General features: G+C 44.0%; 1 protein-coding gene across 2 annotated transcripts in view; it reads left to right on the forward strand.

Annotated features, from left to right (window-relative positions):
• The first annotated feature begins 3,389 nt into the window (after nt 1-3,389).
• The window catches only part of tlcd4b (TLC domain containing 4b), a 45,491-nt gene continuing 27,647 nt past the window's right edge, over nt 3,390-21,233 (forward strand). Inside the window, exons 1-2 of one of the 2 annotated variants that reach the window (XM_080724858.1) lie at nt 3,390-3,889; nt 21,032-21,190. In XM_080724858.1, the coding sequence (XP_080580984.1) occupies nt 21,042-21,190 (149 nt within the window). In that variant the 5' untranslated portion in view covers nt 3,390-3,889; nt 21,032-21,041. The remainder of the gene's footprint in view (nt 3,890-21,031; nt 21,191-21,233) is intronic. The other variant, XM_080724859.1, reaches the window with a different exon arrangement.

Below are 21,233 nucleotides of genomic sequence, written 5' to 3' on the forward strand. Positions count from 1 at the left end.
AGCAACGAATTACTTAAGTACTCCTCTAAAGTTTTACAGTTTTGAAGTATTTGTACTTTACTTGAGTATTTCTAATTTCCAATACTTTTACTTCTACTCCACTACATCCCGGATCCAAATATTGTAGGCTACTTTTACTCTTTAGTTACTAGTAATTTGCAGATATAAATTATAATCTTCTAAAACATAACCACTTGGCCCCTATTTTATACCAAGGTAATTTGAAAACAGCAGACCTATAAGCACACAACGCGTTGCGCGTTGTGAGTTTGTAGATCTGATATTTTCAATAACAATTTATACTTTTACTTGTAACAGAGTATTTCTATATTGCAGCGTTGACACTTTTAATTAAACATTATTTATTTTTTTAGCATCCGTTTTTCAAGAAAAAGTTGACTATAGCTCCTTTAAGTAAAGAATGTGAGTACTTTTTCCACCAAGACTCAGCGTGTAAGCCAGGCACGTGCACACATAGACATCAAAGGGGGCTTGAGCCTCTGCCCTTTTACCCGTCTGTAAAACGTGCCCTCTCCACACCATGAATGCAGGTTTTACTATGGTGAAAGACATGTAAATAAATGCCCTCTTTCCATGCCATACCTGAAGGCAGCATTCAAGAGAATTGCTATGTCCAAACTCTCCTGAACTTGAATATAGCATCTTATGTTGAAAGAATTGCCTTTGCTGTGCAGAAATCCATGCTGTACGCCACCTCTACGGTATTGCCTTTTTTCATGCTTAGTTTTGTGTGGTATCGGCTGCGACGCGTTGTGAGCTTGGAGGTCTGCTATTTTCAATATTTTCCCCAAAAGGCCCTTTTAGAAATGTCAGCCCCATGCCTTTCTAACATTCCCTGCATGTCCCCGGTGTAAGCTATGGATCAGTGTGGGAGTGTGTGAATATTCTTGGTGTGGCGGTGCATGGTGGAACAACCAGACAGACTGCATTGGATGACTCACAGAGGATGACGGAGCAGGGGGGGGGGGGGGGGGGGGGGGGTGCCTGCACACAGATTGGTCTGCCCACAACCGTGACATGGAACCCAAGAAACACTCCCCGCCGGCCGCCGAAGAGATTAAGTCCTATCTATACTGAAGTGCTTTATACAGGGGCGTCACACCAAACTCTGGGCCCTGGGTACAAGGATTCACTGCGGGGGCCCCCGTGAATGTTAACTATTGAAAAATAGCAGATATACAAGCTCTCGGCGCGGCACCGAGTGCCGCGCTGCGAGCTTGTAGATCTGCTACTTTTGAAAAATCGTGAAAGATTTGTGCAAGAAACTTATGTTTCCATGTCAGTGGTGCTCAAACGTTTTCATGTCAAGGACCCCGAAGATGATATGTATTTGGCCACAGACCCCCATCTCAAAATATTTCGTTCCAGGGACCCCCCCCAGAAGCAAAATTTGAGTTACAAATGTTCGCTTAAAAAAATACATATTCAAAGATTTGCACACATTTTCACGACTTTTCAAAAAATAGCAGATCTACAAGCTCGCAGTGCGGCACTCGGTGCCGCGCTGTGAGCTTGTATATCTGCTATTTTTCAATAGCTATACTTACTAGGGCCCCTCCACCTTGGGCCCTGGTAACTCAGTCCCACTTTCCTACCTCTTGTGACGCCACCTGGCTTTATACATGGGCCTCAAAGCGTTGCCACTGTCCATACCTCTCTGTGTTTGATGGTGTGCTCCCTGTTGTTGGCCCAACGCCACTACAACTCTACCTCTGAGACAGGCAGGCTGTCAGACAGACAGACAGGCTGTCAGACAGACAGACAGACAGACAGACAGACAGACAGACAGACAGACAGACAGGCTTGCATTATACAGCCAGACAGACAGACAGGCAAACTGGAGTACTGAAGCAAACTCTCGGCCGCACACCATTGTACTGGAGCAGTATAACTCTCAGTCATACACACACGCACACGCACACGCACACGCACACGCACACGCACACGCGCACACACGCACACACACACACACACACACACACACACACACACACACACACATATATGTGCCCATAAAAGGGGATATGGACTGAGAGAAAGATACTGACACGCACGGACGGTCTGGGGTCTCACAGCACACAGTTGGTTCTACAGACAGGGATCTCCATATATGGGCATAAAAGCCAAAGAGATGATGTCAGACGTCCTAGACAGGGATCTCCATATATGGGCATAAAAGCCAAAGGTATTATGTGAGACGTCATAGACTTCATAGGTCTTTCGCATAACAAGTAACCGAATAAGCAACACGGTTGGTTCTAAAGACTCCAACTTTTGCGCACGGATAGCTCAGATTTTTGCCTATGTTCTTAGCTGCTACCCCTGCCGTTACTGTTACTGCATTACCGTACACAATGTACAGCTGTATGAAACAACTTTTTTGTTGAACCGCCGATCCAATCAATATGCCCATATCTCCATTGGATCTCCATATAGAGCGTCGCAGCGGAAGTGGATTCCTGGGGTCACTTAATATTCCCCATTCATTTTCGCCATAGACTTTTACAAATATATTTATAACAATTATGTTAAGCCTCGAACCAAGCCATCCAGGATGGAGGTGAATCATGATCATATAACCTTTGATCCTATGTGAAAACATATTTTAATATTACATTATTTGATATACTACATTTGTTTGTTTAGCGATTTTCAAAATGTTCTTTTCATAGAAAAAAAGGTTATGGTCATGATTCACCTCCATCCTGGATGGCTTGGTTCGAGGCTTAACATAATAGTTATACATATTTTTGTAAAAGTCTATGGCGAAAATGAATGGGGAATATTAAGTGACCCCAGGAATCCACTTCCACTGCGATGCTCTATATGGGTATCAGGGATCTTATATGGGTAACTGGTCCCATATAATATAAATGAATTCCGTCCTATGCGAATTCCGTCCTGCGCGACCTCGCCCTTTAGGGTGAGGTCGCTTTTCGCCCATAGGCGTCTTACTGGTTATTATTAATAGTAGTAGTAGTATTCTTATCCTTATTTATGATAATGCAGTTGTGACCTTTGAAGAATACAAACATAATAAGGCATCAATAAGTAATAAAGTAATCTGTTGTTGTGTGATCTTATCTTGTGGTCTATAAAGGTGTCCCCTGCCCTGGCCGCCTGCGTGCGTCCGTGCGTGTGCGCGTGTGTGTGACTGGACTGTCATTATTACCAATAAAGCTGCAACATTGTGGCCTTTGTTCCCGGGGGGCGGGGCTTACAGCAGAGAGGGGGCGTGGCGCTGTGCTGTGTGGCTGCAAGGGGAGGGGCGGGGCCGTGGTGTCGGCTCGGCGTCGCGTCACGGGGTCAGCGGTGGAACTGTCAACGGCGAAATAAAAGACGGGCTAAAAAAAAAGAAGAAAAAAAAAAGAAAAATTTTCAACTCCACTTCTTTCCCCACCGGCCACCACCAACACACTTATAAAGGTGAACGCATGGCGATCCGGAGGACACCTAACCGTCGGAAGGAGGAGGCTGCTGTGATCGAGCCCGAGAGATGAAGCTCGGCTACCGCGGGCTGTGATCTGGCGTGGCCGCCGTGTCTCGCCTCCCCCCGTCGCACGTACGGAGAAAGAAAGGAGACCTTTTCTTCTTGGCTTCTTCTCCGCGTTGTTGTTGTTGTTTTATGACACGGAGGAGACAACGCGGCCGATCTACAAGCCTTTCTTAGCCCAGGCTAAAGTTGCTGTTTAAAAGAAGTGATCGAAGAAGTGATCAAGGAAGGCGGATCGGACCTGGGGGGGTGGCGGGGGGACGGTAGCAGGCACAGGCAGTCAGGCAGCAGCGGCTGCTACAACGGGAGGCTATACCCAGCATTACCCCCATACACAAACACACAGAGAGACCCTATGCGACTGACTGATAGCAGGTAAAGATATTCCTTCCTACTGCTAACTACCCCGGTGATCGGTGTGTCTGCTTGCTTGCCTGGCTACAGGCGTCGGCCCAGACAGACCATGCAGGCAGACACACACGGATCCGGATCACCCGATCCTTATATTATGAATGTTTTTGTTGTTATTGTAATGATGATGATGATAATAATAGATCTCTGACTGTGTGTGATCGCAAAAGGCAAAGCGGTGTGATGATCGCGACCATCAGCCCCCTTTTTCCTTCCTCGCGTTGTCGCGTTGAATGCAACACCGTGGTGCTGTATGGTGGCAGCCAGGGACAGTGGGTTGTAGTGTAAAAAGAGGGCTCCGTTTTTATTATGATTGTGCAAGGGGGGCTGTTGTTCGCCGATCATTTTTAGACCCGATCTACAAGCCTAACTAGCTAGGCGTGTAGATCGGATCTAATAATCGGTGTTTTGATCGGGTCTATTGCAGCGATATGCTTTGATCGCGGTATTATTTAAGGCGTTTGCCGTGATGATAAACGGTGTTGCTTCTTCATTCACAAAAGCGGTTACAGTCAGTGTGTTGACGCACTGCAAATGTTATGAGAGAGAGAGTAGAGAGAGAGAGAGAGCCCCTCTCTGCTCTGCAGGAAGCCCACCCTCCTCCTCCACCTCCTCCTGGTGTGGTGGCCTGGTGGGCGAGTTGTGCATAATAATGATTCTGGTTAAAAAATGCTTTCCATAACAAAGGCAGGCGGCACAAAACCAAAGGCAGCCAATTAAACAGACACAACACCTCTCATCCCGTCCATCCAACCATGCATAATGCAGTGTTGTCATTCAGTTGTTGTTATTGTTGTTGTTATTTACCGCATTCTTTTGGGTGACTGATCCATAATGGATCGTTGCCTTCAGAATTGTGACCACCACCACTAGCCTACTACTAGGCAACTACAATAACATTTTTATTAACTTTACTTTACTTTACTTTATTTGTTTATTTAGACGGGACAATGCATATTAATGAACACTACATGAAAGCAATGTAAATAAGCCGGAATTAGCAAGAATGCTAAATTTCATCCGTAGTCCCCACATGAAGACAAAACAATACATACCAACAAACAGTAACCCTACATTAGGAGAGGGCGCCTAAGAACATACATACAAATACTATTTTTCCTCAACCAAGAGAAAACAACAAAAAACAACACATATTACTAACAGTACCCTACATTAGAAAAGAAAAGTTTAAAAATATACGTACATGACATGGGCTGTACTCTTAAAACTATACATGGTCACAGGTTTGATTGTCAACTAACCATTTTTTTAGATTGAACTTGAAGGATGGAAATGACAAACAGTCTCTTATTGTTAGAGGTAGGTCATTCCAGATTGAACATCCCTGCACTGAAAGGGTGTTTTTTCCAAAAGCGGTTACCCGGTACGGTACTTCGCAATCCCCTCTAGTGATTGCTCTAGTATTGAGTCCTCTATCGGGCTTCCTTTTTATGAATTCCTTTAGGGGAGGTGGGCATAGACCATTTAGGGTCTTATATATGATACTGACCTGTTTAAGTACCTTAAAATTAGCGAAACTCAAAAAACGGTACCTCTGAAGAATATTACAATGGTGATATGAGCGGGGTTTCCTATCGAATACCTTAAGCGCACTCTTATATAGCTGTTCAATGGGTTTGAGAATCGTTTTACCTGTGCAAGACCAGTTTGTGAAACAGTACTCAATGTGTGATTGGATCATGCATTGGAGATAAGATTTAGCAGCACTAACTGCCAAACAAGGTCTGATTTGTTTAAAGTTCTGAAGGTTGAACTTGATTGTGTTTGTAACCTTTTTTACATGTTTTTTAAAGGTTAGGGTTGAGTCTAACATGACCCCGAGGTACTTGAACTCTGGCACAAGTTCAAGTTCCTCTCCACCCAGAAACACATTTGATGACTCCATCACAACTGGTCTTTTGGAAAAAGCCATGCAGACCGTCTTTTTTGCATTCAGGAGCAGGCATGAGTCTGTAAGCCAGTCCTGAACGCTGGTCAGAACAGAAGTTAAAACCGTTGACACCTCTGCATAGCTCTTTCCATGAGTCAGTATAACCGCATCATCTGCGTACATCTGGATATGTACATCTTTACATACATCAGGTAGGTCGTTTATGAACAGAGAAAACAGAATTGGTCCTACTATTGATCCCTGGGGGACACCAACCGAGCAAGTGTGATAAGGAGACTTGATGCCATTTATGCTTACACACTGTTCTCTATTTGATAGGTATGATGTAAACCATTTGATGGCCTCTGGGGACAAGTTGAAATGTGTTAGTTTGGACAAGAGGACCTGATGGCTGACAGAGTCAAATGCTTTCTTGAAATCTAAAAATACTGCCATTGCGCAGGGGGCCTTGTTCAAAGCACACTTTAGCTTTTCAATGAATAAGCAATTTGCTGACTCAGTGGAGTGGAAGGCTCGAAACCCAAACTGCATAGGATGCAGAGGGGTGTAGCCTTTGTCTAGATGTTTAACAATAGACTTTACAATCCACTTTTCAGCCACTTTTGATATAACAGGTAAGATGCTTATGGGTCTATAGTTTGATATGTCCGTTTTTGAGCCAGATTTGAATATAGGTGTTATAACAGCAGCTTTCCACTGAGTTGGGACAGTGCATTTTCTTATGGACAGATTTACCAGATGTGTGATTGGTGCCACCAGAGATACAATATTTGTTTTAAGAAAGTTTGTGTCAAGCCCGTGTGCATCTTTAGCTTTGGATGCTTTCAGTGATCTGACAATGTTTGTCACCTCGTTTTCTGTGACTTCCTCCAAATTAAAAATGGGGAGATCATTTTGAACAGGGCGTGAAACAAACTTAGAGGGTCTGAACAACTGTGTGATTTCATACACAGAGTTTAGAAAAAACAGCATTAGATTGCTAGCAAGCGTGTGGGGATCTTTCACCAGGACATTATCTATTTTAAGTTCTAAGTTGTTATTATCCTGCTTATAGTATTTCCCTGTCAGTTTATTTATGTATTCCCACACTTTTTTTCCATTTCCTCTGGCACTCTCTATGATGGAGATATAAAATCCAGCTTTAGCCCTCCTTAAGAAATTTGTGACTTTGTTTCTAGCATGTGTGAATAGCTGTCTGTCCGTTGTCAGGCCAGATTTTAATGCCTTTTTAAGCAGTAAATCTCTGGTTTTCATTTGATCTCTACATTTTTTATCGACCCAAGGTAGAGTAATTTTTCTCACTTTCCTCTGGTTACCACCTCTGGTGAAAGATTCCATTACCCTGCCAATTTTGGAGAGCAGGATATTACATCCGGTCTCAACATCATCACATGAGTGTAGATCATCCCACTCTAGCCCTTGTAGGGCAACCTCAAGGCTATGTTGCAGATGTTTTGGGATTGTTTTGACTATAGGCTGGGACTGAGCTTTGCTAAACGCCTGTTTTGAGAGTTTTCTGGAAAAGAATATTATGTTGTGATCAGAGAGACCTGTCACGAAGTTAAATGTTTTAGCGATTCTTTCCACTTTATTTGAAAACAGTAAATCTATCTTGGTTGCTGAGTGACTGGTTATTCTTGTAGGTTGCTCTATTAATTGGGTCAGATTATAGTGGTCTGTTACCAGTTTAAGATTTTTCCTTATTTTTTTATCGTCCCAGTTAACATTTGTATCACCAATTAGTATTACTTCTTGATTAAAATCACACGCCGTGAGGATGGTCTTTAGCTGGTCGTATACTTCTACTTTAGCTGATGGCTGACGGTATAAGCAAATTAGAGTGAACTTCATCTCTGTGGATAGTGTAATTTCTACACCTACACATTCGGCCTGGATCTCAGTGGGCCATACAATTTGCTTACATTGTAAGGTGTTCTTGATATAAAGCAAGGCCCCCCCACCCTTTCCAGTTACTCTGTCCCTTCTGAACACCTTGTAACCAGGCATGCTCACTAAGGCATCTGGGGATGACCGCTTTAACCATGTTTCCGTCAGTCCTAAACAGTCAATGTTAGAGTTTACAAGCAGATTTTCTAGTTCACTGTGCTTATTTACCATACTTTGGATGTTTAGATGGCCACAGAACAAACCTTTGGGTTTACATAAGGGGTCCCACACAATTTTAGCTTGGTTTAGTGTTTTAAAAAATTTACATTTTCTGTGTTTTTTAAAGACTGGGTTTCTGTATTTTACCTTAGCCATCGGTGGCTTTGGGGGTTGCGGGTGAGGGGGGGACCGTGTTGTGTCATTGTCCAGAGCTGGATTATTCTTGCTGGTGGCCACCGGCCTAGCTCCGGTGCAGAGACTTCTAGACACGGTGGCCACCCCAGCTAATGATGATGATGATGTCCCAGATGACGGCCCAGCTCCTTTAATGAGACTTCTAGGCACGACGGCCACAGCCTCGGGAGCCTGCGATGTCCTTGGGCCTCTGTCCCGCTTCCTGGGGCCTCTATGCACGGCGGTCACAGCCCCAGGTGTTGGTGGTATAGCGGGGCCGATGTCCAGCGGCCCAGCTCCTTCCAAGAGACTTCTGGGCTCGGTGTAGTCAGCCTCAGGAGCCTGCGATGTCCTCGGGCCGGTGTCCCGCTGCCCGGGGCCTCTAGGCACGGTGGCCACAGCCCCAGGTGTTGGTGGTATAGCGGGGCCGATGTCCAGCGGCCCAGCTCCTTCCAAGAGACTTCTGGGCTCGGTGTAGTCAGCCTCGGGAGCCTGTGATGTCCTCGGGCCGGTGTCCCGCTGCCCGGGGCCTCTAGGCACGGTGGCCACAGCCCCAGATGTTAACGGTTTTATTGAGCTCCAAACATCCTACACCTGTCGTCAGTCGGTCGATCCGCCCGTCCTTGCATAAACTGCCCGTGTATGCGAGTTGATTTCACGACAGGTTTTTTGTTTTGTTTTTGTTATGGCTTCTTGATGATGATGGCTGGCTGGTTGCTGGTGGTGCTGGTGGTGGTGCTATGTAAGAGCAGTGTTGTGGCCCCCTGGTGCATCACTGCGGTAGAGTAGACATGGATGCATATCATATGGGGTCCGTTTTAGCATTTCCACTGCTGGAGCGAGAGGGCCGGGGTGGGAGACTGGGAGTAATTGAACCGCTATTATTTATGTTTGTCGATATGCCACGGGGTCATATAGTTTGCTGACAGCAGCAGATCCTCTTCCCGCAACAAGGTCAAACGTGCCTGCATGGTTGAGCCTGCATGCTCCTCTCTCTGCTTGTCAGATCATATGTAGTAGCCTATTAGGACTTGGGATCATGGGTGTCGCACCAAAATCTGGGCCCTATTGAAAAATAGCAGATTTGAAGATCTACTATTTTTATTTTGAAAGACCTGTCAGTGGTGCTCAAACCTTTTCATGTGAAGGACCCTCAAAATGATATGTATTTGGCCACGGACCCCCCATCTCAAAATATTTAGTTCCAGGGAGTCACAGAAGCAACATTTGAGTTACAAATGTTCGCTTAAATATTCAAAGATTTGCACACATTTTCACAGCTTTTAAAAAATAGATCTACAAGCTCGCAGCGCGGCACCGAGTGCCAGCTTGTAGATCTGCTATTTTTCAATAGCTAAAGTATAAAATAATTCCAGGCCCCTCCACCTTGGGCCCCGGTAACTCAGTCCCAATCCCCCTCCCCCCTTGTGACGCCCCTGTGTGTGTGTGTGTCTGTGTGTGAGAGAGAGAGGCACATTGCCTACTCCCCCTCTCCATGTGGCAGGCATAAAGCTGCTTCTTCTAACCCAGGTGAGGATCTGCCAATGAATTATTCAGAAGGCACATGCAGCAGATGATCCAACCCACAACATGGCTGAGGAATGTGCTGCATTGAGGGGACAACAACAGGAGACTGACTGTGTGTGTGTGTGTGTGTCTGTCTGTCTGTCTGTCTGTCCAACAATAGTCTCGCGTGGCCAGACGGTTGCCTCCGCGATTTGGTCAAATGCTCCCGGCATACAGTCTGGCAAACCGGGGAAGAAACGATGAGTGCGAGATGAAGCGGAAGTGAAGCCCCCACGTCACTTCCGTTTCAGTCTCACATCACACATATTTATCATTATATAAATAAAAATCATATAAACATGTTTAGCTTGCTGCTTAGCAGAAATGACATTTTAAAATATATTATCTTGAACGGTAATGCCCGTTTCCGATACCCGCCGTTCGGGAGCTGCTGTTCCAGACTCTATATAGCATTCAGAGATTGTGGAATAGTTGTCTGGCTACGCGAGACTAGTCCAACAACAACAGGACCCAGGATGGTGGTGTGATACCGCCACCACAGCCCACAATAATTGGCTACTTTTAGGATGCCATGCTATGAGCTGGGCCCTTTTCTCCGACAAGCCCCACGGCGAGTTGAGGAGAGTTGTGTTTATGGAACAGGGGTCGGCTAGGAAACCTCCCTCATACCCAGGGGTGAGATGCCGTGGGCTCGTTTGGGCTCGCCGAGCCCAGACTTATTTAGCGGCACGCACGCGCGCCTCACATGCACGCACATGAATCATCACGTCACGAATTTAGAGGGGCACCACTTCTAAAATCCATATCACACCACTGCTCATACCCCACGCTTCAGAGTTACACACAGGCCTAGAGATGGGACAATATGAACATTTCATATCACGATTATTTAACAAAATAAATCGTGATTTACGATATTATCAGGATAATCCAAATCCATTATCCTGGGGTGGAACATTTGCCAAAAAATAGCAAATCTACAGAGCTTGTAGATCGGCTATTTTTTGGCAAATAAATTTGATGGAGAGTAAAAAGAAAAGACTTCAACTTTCAAGTACGTATATTACAAGTAACTTTTACCAATTCTAGAGGGTTTAAGTGGTATGCAGCTCGGCAAATAAAAGGTGAACTGATCCCAGTGCATGACGGAGGACAAACAATATCACGATAAATTAAATCTCCACAATACGATTATCATGAGTATTTTTTATCACGATAAACGATAATATCGCTTATTTTCCCATCCCTACACAGGCCCCTTAAGGCAAGGGTGCTTCGGCTCTGTCTAAACTATGATATGGCATCAATCAAAGCCGAATTAATGACGTTAGCCGCCCCCCGATCCTCTGAATGACGCCATATCATAGTTTAGACAGAGCCGAACCGAAATAAATGAGGCTCTAAAATTGGACCATGAATCGACCCTTACACTCTTCCGGGTGAAAACAATTGTATGTACATGTTTGGCCAGCCTTCTCTTGAATTTCTCAAAAACATTCTCCCTGAGAGAGTTTCAAACAAAGTTTCAAAAACAATCGTAGATGTTGTTTAACGGAAGGCCACCACCATCCTCTTTCTTTATTTACTTGACTTGTCATTTGACTTGAAAGGGGTGGGCATGTGACAGTGAGGCGTGTGTGCGCTCCTCTGTTGTGTCGCCCCGCATGCTGTCAGAGTCAGAGACTTGCACGTGGAGTCATGACACTGGACTTTTTCCCCCCCAGTGTAAAAATAGAACTTAATGTAGGCTACATGCCTGGAGTGTCATGTGTGGGCAACAGGCCAGCGCTGCATTGGGACGACTATCTTATGGCTAGTGTTGAGTTGCTGCTCGCGTGTGCTGCTGTACACTACAGTTACAGTATGACCATCGGTGTGTCATCTTTGGCATTGGTCTGGTCTTTGGTATGGTCTTAATTGCAATTTATTCTGGTCTTAAAAGCAAATGCAGAACTTATTTGAATGAGTAAAACGTTATTTCATGTTGCAATATACTGTAGCACACACACACACACTCTCTCTCACACTCTCTCTCTCACACACACACACACACACACACACACACACACACACACACACACACACACACACACACACACACACACACACACACACACACTGCAATTTACTGCAGAATGTCCCATTTCAGAAGTTTTCAAAATGTATAGGAAAGCGCATTGTGAGCTTGTTGAAGCTCGGATATCTTCCAAGTAGCTGAAGTGTGTGTATAGGGCTGAATGTATGTTTTGTATTCATAATCTACAATAATCTATACTACATAGTAGTAACTAAAGGAGCATTTAAACTTCATCTATTTGAAAATAGCCGATCTACAAGCCTGCGCGCCGCGATGCGACACATTGTGAGCTTGTAGATCTGCTATAACAAAAAAAACTAAAAGAAAAAAACGGTTACACATTTTAGACGGGACATTCTGCATATATAGTACTATTACTTTTAGTACTTTTAAGTACATTTTGATGCCAACACTTTTGTATTTTTAAGTGTCATCCCCACCGGGCAAGATAAAGATAAAAAATATATTTCTCAAATGAAGTGGATGGTAGTGTCCAGTGTGGACCCTTTAGTCAAGTAAAGTACCAATACCGGACTTTTGCTTGTAACAGAGTATTTCTACGTGGCAGTATTGATACTCCCCCCCCCCCCCCCCCCCCCCCCAAGTAAAAAATGTGAGTGCTTTTTGCACCACTGGCAACGTGACACCTAACGGGACATTGTCTCACAAACACTCACTCACGGGCCCGGACAGATTTGTCTAAAGGGCTTCTGACCGTAGAAACCTACTCTGTCCTAATCCCCCTTGCTGAGCAGTGAGTGAGTGGAGTGAGTGTGACTGATTGCTTGACACTGTGCTCTCACTGCCGGTCAGGTTGTGTGAAGCCTGACCTATACCGTCGTCGCGTGCCGGAAATAGCCGATCTACAAGCTCACAACGGGTCGAATCTGTGACGCGCCATGAACTTACAGATCTGCTATTTTCGTACCACAGAGCATGAATTAGGCATGAGGCCGTGTGGTCCGGGCGAGTGAGGGCTCGACCGAAAATGGGGCAAACGGCAGAACGGCGCTTTATATATAGAACTAGTGTTGCTTTTATGGCCTAGCAGAGTTCTAGCCGGCCTGCTCGAACTTGAACAAACGGCTCAAAGGCAGGGGAGAACCTGAGAGGCGAGATTTGTATCTGCCAGATAACGTCCCGTCTCTCTGTGACGGCGAATGGAGGACAGACAGACTTTGAGGACCTGAGTGTTCCCTTGGCCTGTGCCGCTCCCCTGTTGACTGCAGAGAGAAAAGAGCCTCTGTCCCCTTGGCTTAGAGCTGGAGACCGTTTTTAGTGGCTGGTTTTTGTTCTCCCGGTGATGTAGTTCTCAACCTTTTCAGGCCGTGACCCCCAAAATAATCATACTTTAACTAGGGACCCCCCCCCCAGTTGAGGCATAACATTTTGTATAACACGTTTCTACGAAAATAGCAGATCTACATGCTCACAACGCCTCGCGTTTCGAGGAGTTGTGAGCATGTAGATCGGCTATTTTCATAATTTCTGCCTCTAATATTTGCCAATGTTTCATTTGTCATTTTAGAGGTATTAAAAAGTCCTTAAATTGCCACTTTAGACATGTGGAGATACCCTCTATACACTTGGTTTGTTTACTGAAAACAATGTTGCACATTAAATGAAGGTCGGGACCCCCCTGAGGTTCCCGACCCACAGGTTGAGAACCACTGATGTAGAGCAGTGGATCTCAAGCTGTGGGTTGAGATGCTTTTAGAGGAGTGTCCCCGGAGGACAGTGAGGTGACAATTTTAATACATCAACAAGAAAACAAGACCATTACTACATCAAAAGTAACCAACAAACTATACTATTAAAAACTGGTCAAACAATGGCCAAATGATCAAATGGCATAAGAAAGAGTTAAATCTTTTGAAAATTGCCGATCTACAAGTGTCAAACAAAATGTAATGCCTCAATTCCAAGTGCTTGTCAGGGTAGGTCTGAAAAGGTTGAGAACGTCTGAGTGGCTTCAGTGTGAAAAGTTTAGGTTTTCTAGTTTGCTAGTGTTGTGTAAAAGACGATCTGTGTGTGTGTGCGTGCGTGCGTGCGCGCGCGCGCGCAAGTATGTTTGCGTGCAGTTGAAAGTGGATGTCCTGAGGTGACCGCTGCAGAGCCAGCTGGCTGTGGACAGTCTGCTTCAGGCGGTCACCATTACAGCATATAGTTTACAATTAATTGTGTTTTTGGCATTGAACATTGGAACGTATGAATGAAAAAGGCTTCGTAATCAAAATGTGTACAGGGCAGATATGACAAGTTTAAAGTTGTACTATGTAACTTTTTTTATAAAACAAATCTTAAAATTCTCCTAACTATTAAATCACAAAAGTTTTAGAAGATCCGCGCCGTGAATTTCAGCCTGTAAAGCCTTCTCTGTATGTAAACTGAGATCCTTGCCGTGGACCGGATCTCGCGCCAAAATTGCGTCATCACACTACCGGCCAATCACAGCGAGGGTTATACAACTGCCGGCCAATCACAGCGCATCTTGAAGTGGGGTCGCTATGGCAGCCATATTTGTTGTCGCCCGTTTGTACCATCCCTTCTCTAGGTAATTTCGCCTACCAGGCAGGGTGAAGGAGTCCGTATCTCTGGAATTACTGAACGCACAGGAACAAGGGACCCCTTAAAAGATAGATCTCAGCGAGGTGGAGGCAGACGCGGGGGTCTGAAGGTACGAAAAACGTCCGAAAGACGCGGACGCGACCGCGGTTTGCTATAGGGCTAATGACCACTAGTTGGGCATCTTACACAGTATGGCTTTAATATAAAAAAAATGACAGACATTCAATAGCCTAATTCTATACTTAAAAAAAAAGAAAAAAAGAACTAAGTATAGCATAAATGGCTGATCTACAAGATTACAACCCGTCACTTTGTGACCCGTTGTAAGCTTGTATATCTGCTATTTTGGGGGGAAAAGGTGATTGCGTAATACTTGTGACCGGCCTACTCCTTCATGGAGTCACGCACGCTCGATCAGATCCAATGTTTCCGGCTCCTCGTTTGTTTATATTTGTGTTGTTATGCTTCCTATCTCCCTGCCTTTCCAGCCACAGTGTGTGGTTATGTATTCATCCTGAAGCCTTCCTTTCACCCTCTTAAACACTGAAACCATACTTTGGGGTCTATACTTGGGCCCCCTCCTTTTTTCCTCTACACCAAATCTCTTTTCCGAAAATGGCCCATCTCCAAGCTCACTAGAGGTTGTGAGCTTGTAGGTGGTAGGGATGGGACGATATGAACATTTCATGTCACGATCATTATTATTATTTTTTTGGGTAGAGAGAGAGAGGAAAAAAAAGACTGTATCAAGTATGTTATTTCCAGGTCCGTTTGACTAATTATAGGGTTTAAATGGTACTGGAAATGCAGCTCTGCAAATGAAAGGTGAAATGATCCCAGTGCATGACGGAAGATAATTTCACGATAAATGTAAATCTCCACGATACGATGATTGTGAGTTGTTTTTTATCCCGATAAACGATTATGGTCCTATCCCGGCTAGTAGGTGGGCTATGTTCGCAGAATTTTCTCCTGGCGATTGCAAATATGCCCTGAATAGGGTCGCTAGGGTTCAAGTGGTTAACCACTCTCCTTCCATAACCTCCTCTTGCAACATCTTGACAATCCTCTTTTCCGATGTTTCCTTCTCACTGTTACTGCTGTTCTTCTGAACTCCTTGTCCTTGTGGAGGAATATTTGAGTGTGATTACTAAACAGTTGCACGTAATCCCCTTGTGAAATGCACACAAGAATGAAGGGCTTTGCTGCGTTAACCCCCACATGGTATGCCTTTCTCCTCCATCCCAGTCCCACATCAGTAATACCCAGCATCCCTCCCTGCATGGGTTTCTCTGCTCCTGTCCCTTTTCGCACCAGGCAGCGTCTTTTACCAAGTTCCCTTCGTCTTTCCCCTGCCACCGCCTATACGCTATATCAAGGTTCTTCAACAGGGGGTCCGGGACCCCTAGGGGGTCCCCCAGAGTTACGACTGGAGTTACTACCTACAAATCTTCCAATACTTTTTATATTAACAACTTGAACCCTAGTGTCCATATTCTGAGAACTGTAGCCAAAAATAGCAGATCTACAGTACAAGCGAGCTTGTAGATTGGCTATTTTCGGCAAAGAGGTTTGGTGTATAGGGGAAAAAGAGCAGACTAAGTACAGAGTAAAAGGTCCAGTTTATTAGGTAATGACGGCTCAAGTGGTTAACCCATTTAGGCCTAACCTATAGTTAGGCCTAAATCAGAAATTAGCCTACAAAAACAAATATTTTGCTACATACTGTAAATGTACTGTAAGCCCCTCCCATACACAAAAATTTGTACCCGGCCTGAATGGGTTAAATATCTGAAAACACAAATTGTCATGAATCCAAAATACACTGATGATTGCGCTGTCAAACGATGAAATCATATGGAATCTCTGAACAGGTTGTGGGGTCCCTGTTCGCTGCCTCATCTTTCTCTCAACTAAGGGGTCCTTGGCCTGAAAACATTGAAGACCCCTGTGCTATGTCGTTGCTGTCGGGCAGAAACCTCCTCCTATCTCCATATTCTAACCACTTGTGTTTCTTTCTTAAATTAACACCCCCACTTGAACATAATATTACAGCGTCACACAAAAGCATCAAAAGTAGCAGATCTGAAAGCTAGAAACGTGGCGCCGCGTTTTGAGCTTGTGGATCTGCTACTTTCTGCTGTTTTTGAATTTAAATCCTGAAAAGTAACAGTTAGGGCTGTCACGATATGACATTTTACATGACGATTAATTGTCACTCGAATAATTGCGATTAACGATTTAATTGTGTTTTTGTCGTTGATAATTACATTTCTGTTCAGCTTTTAGGCTTTGAAGTTGCACATGGCAGATATGACACATAACCTAAATATACAAAGAAATGACTGACATATTTGACAACTTTCTACTTAAAAAATAACATTGGTAGTGGAAATAGCCGATCTACAAGCTCACAACGCGTCACACCGATCTGCTATTTCCACTATTTCTGAAAATGTTTATCAATGTATGAACATTTTTCAACATTCACGATTATGCCGATTATGAACAAATATTTGCGATTATGTCAAATAATTACGATTAGACGATTATGTAATAATTGTGACAGCCCTAGTAACAGTTTTGGAGACAGACCCCTTAGCTGAGAGAGGGATGAAGCGAACACACACACACACACACACACACACACACACACACACACACACACACACACACACACACACACACACACACACACACACACACACACACACACACACACTTGACAGCACTATCATTGTGTTGTTTTAGATTCATGTTAATGTGTATTTCAGGCAGTTAACCACTTGAACCCTCAATACTTAGAAAACAAGCTTATTATTGATAACTAGTCCTTACCCGTTCAAAGATATGAGCTCCGAAATGATGTGCAGTGTGTGGGTTATGGGATGTGCACTGTGCACACGGTATATGAGGGATGGAAAGTAACTTTAACTGGTACTTGCATGATAATATGTAGGAGCATCAATGTAAGAAATACCCGTTTCGTTTAATGGCTATGTGTGTGTGTGTGTGTGTGTGTGTGTGTGTGTGTGTGTGCAGCGGTTTGGACCGTGAGACCATCCGCAGAGTAGTCTGTGTTTCTTTTTGAGAGGGTCGGTCCGCCTGAAAAACGCGTTTTGGAACGAAACGGTTACGTTTTGCGCGTTTGTGACGCCCTCTACGGGTGGAATTGGAAATGCTTCTGGGGATTCGTTGAGTAAGCCACCCGCAATCTGTGGCAGACATTCAGTGTTGACTCGACGTTTTGTTTGTGATTTATGGCTATTGTTTGCAAAACGGGCCCCTCCCGCTAACTTTGGAAGCCCGTTACGAACGAACGGTACAGACTATCGACATATCCCTTGAGTATATTCATTGCATGGGTTCATAGATCATGTATACCGCTTTTTGCGACATTTGAAGAAAATATGTAGGAAAAGGAGCAAAAAGTGTGTTTTGGAGAAAATTCAAGATGGCGGAAAATCTAGCCTGGCGCAAATGGGCGTGGCCTATATCGGGAGATGCGTCTCGACCCACGGAATCCAGGGAAAAAATAATTTTAATTTTCCGACCTACGGTTCAAGAGTTACAGGCCGAAACGTAAAGTGGACTGTTATAGCGCCACCATGAGGCCAACTGACAAAGTTATTTTTTATTTAATCCTTGATATCATTATAAATCTCCTCTCAGAGTTTTGTAACTGTAGCCCCTATGGTTTGCGAGAAAAAAAATATTGAATGTGAGTTTTTGCGATTCCCATTATAAGTCAATGGGAAAAATGTATTCACTAATAAATTAATATCAATTAAACGATTTGTGAAAGTGAAAAAAGGGCTTCACAGTTGTGTCAGGTGTGTTCATATGCTAATGGTGATGCGATTTCAGATCAATTGCTCCAGCCACTGAGGAGAAACGCTGTTTCAGACACTCACTCAGACACTCACTCAGACATTTGGTGAATTATATGTTAGATTAGTGCCCCATGTTCCCATGAATGCAAATCTTAATTACAGTAAGTGCCGTTTCATATGTTGTGCTACTGTACAGCCAAAATGGCTGATCTGCAAGCTCACAACCTGCAACGACACGATGCAGTTGTGACTTGTGAGCTCAGAAATTTTGTTGAAAGTGGTTGAAAGCGGTTAATAGCTATAGCTACAACTCCATAATAGGCCATTTGTGTGGCGACAGTTTGCAGTACGGTTCCTGTTTCAGAATGACAATCTCTCTCACCATGCACTTATTACATGTACAGACTGCTCCCCCTGATGATGATGATGAGTGAGGAAGAATATGACTGGCTTCCACTGCAGTGGTGGAAGAAGTACTGACCTTTAGAAATACTCTGTTACAAGTAAAAGGCCTGTGTTAATTAAAATGAAAGGGAAATAAATAAATACATAAAAATAAAGTTCAAAGGTATTGGGCATCAAAATATACTTAAAGCACCAAAAAAGTACTCATTATGAATGGCCGATTTCAGAATATCTTTCTATCTATGTTGTCGAAAGCGTTGTAAGCTTATGGAATATAAAATGGGGCTTACGTTGTAAATTATGTGTCTTAACTCATTCCCTGCCAGGCCCGATAGTCCCGAGATTATTCCAATGTCTTTCCCCGCCAGGCCCGATAGTCCCGAGAATTAAAAAAAAAAAAAAAAAAGAAAAAAAAAAAAAGAAAAAAACAATTTTTTTTTTTTTTTTTTTAAATTTTGACCCCAAAAAATGGAGTAGGCATGATAGCAATCGCGAAATTTCATGTTTAACCCCCATAGCAACCCCATCTTTCAAGCATGGTAGCCATTTTGGCAGCCATCTTTGTTAAACATAGTGGCTGTTATCTCAGGAATGCCTGAACGGATTTCCATTCGGATTTTTTTGTTTGAAAGCTGTGAGCAAGGTGGACACACGTGGTGCATTATCTAGGCATGGGTGTGCATGATCCGTGCACACCCAATTACATGGAAGTCTATGGAGACGAATGGCAGGTGGGAGTACGGAGGTATGTTAAAATGGCGGTCAATGTGTTAATAACAAAAATCGACACTACACTTTTGAAATAATTGTAGTGGAGCAAAAAAGTACACTATTCCCCTCTGTGATGTAGTAGAAGTATGAAGTATTTACATTAAAACATTTAGTAAATGTTTTTGGTTGCATTCCACCACACTGCCCTATCAAAACACCATTGGAAATGAATTGGAACACTGTGGGTTGAGATCCAATCGCCCAACATGAAGTGTCCGACCTCATTAATGCTCTCAGTGACTGAATGGAAGCAGCAATGTCCCAGCTAGTGAAAAGCCAGCCCCGAATAGTGGAGAATGTTATAGTAGGAAAGATAAGATTCCCATTGACGGGGACAAAGGGCACTAATTTGAAACTCTAATTAGAAAGGGTGTCCACTGATGTTCGGCTGTTATTACAGTACAGTGTTTCTCAAATGGGGGTACTTTGGTGGGGGGCAGTGTTTCTCAAACTTTCGCATTTTCAAGGACGCCCCTTAACTCTAACTAGCGGGTCCATTTGGTTCCATCTGTATGCTGTCAGAGTTACAGACTTGTAAGGGTCAATTTAGACCCCCTAAAGCATACATGGGCAACTGGCGGCCCAGGGGGCCACATGCGGCCCCCAACTTCACTTTATGCGGCCTGCAGGTTAATATTGGAGTACTGATATATTATTGATTTCAGCTGTTACAATTCCAAACATGGAAAAAATTACCGGCTTTAATTACTTCAGTCTATATTAGTAGCTAAATGACTAGTATTAAAATGTTATTGTATTTTTTTTATGTCCAATGTATTTGTATTTAAGTTCATAAAGTTAACATAAAGAAGAACATATAAATGCATTTGAAATTTCAAAACAAAAGAAGAAAAAAAAAAAGAACTTTTTGGGATTCCATTTAAAAAATAGCAGATCTACAAGCTTGTAGATGGACTATTTTTGCTATGTATATGCATTGTGGCCCTCTGGAGTGAGTGTGAAAATGTAGTGGCCCTCTCCATCATCAAAGTTGCCCACCCTTGCCCTAAAGGGAGACCCCACTTTGAGAACCACTGCTTTGGGGTACTCCTAGGGCATTGGTTCTCAAAGTGGGGTCCAGGGAACCACATGGTTCTTTTGAGAGGTGGTTTCCAAATGGACCCTCACTCTTGAGAGTACAAATGTAACCATGAGGGTCCATTTGATACCGTTTGTTCACCCTCAGAGTCATGGTGTTCTTTGAAATGAAACCACTGTATGATGGGCACTCGGAACGTTTGTTTTGCAAGTGCAATATTTTTATGAATTGCTTATGAGCTTGTAGATCTGCCATTTCCACTATTTTCAGCCATTTCCACTGTTTCTAAACGTTCTTTTGAAAGTATGGCGTTCTTAAACGGCGTCAGTCATGTCTTTGTGCATTTAGGTTTATTTGTCGTACCGAAAACAGCTGATCACACCGCGAGGCGTTGTGTGCTTGTAGATCTGGCTGTTTTCACTACTTTTGTGCGACGGCCTTGATACGAGATACAAGATTTCCACCCGACAACGACGATATACTAGTGTTGTTGCTTCTCTTATACCACCAATATTACTGGGGTTGGTGTGGGCCAGACAGTAGCCCCCTTGTGGCCCGCGGGCCGCCTATTGGGGAACCCTGCCCTATACGCTATACCGCCCACCGCTCCACTGCTGTTCTGGCCATGTCCTGTTGGGACGTCATCATTCTTCTCTCACCCTTCTCTCTCTCTCTCTGTCTCTCCTGTCTCTAGCAGGTGAGTGATGGAGATGCGAGAGTTGACGGTGGTGTCTGGAAGCTTCGTGGGATTCCAGTTCCTCTTCTCGGTGGCGAGCCCGTTCCTCTCCTCCGTCGTCGCACCAGGAGGCTATGGCTCCCTGCCACCCACCAAGCTCACCGAGTGGAACTCCAGGTTGGTCCTTGGTCCGAAAGTCATATTCTTTTGAATACAATTG

This window comes from Nannobrachium achirus (assembly GCF_963921795.1).
Source record: "Nannobrachium achirus genome assembly, chromosome: 4".
Taxonomy (NCBI): domain Eukaryota; kingdom Metazoa; phylum Chordata; class Actinopteri; order Myctophiformes; family Myctophidae; genus Nannobrachium; species Nannobrachium achirus.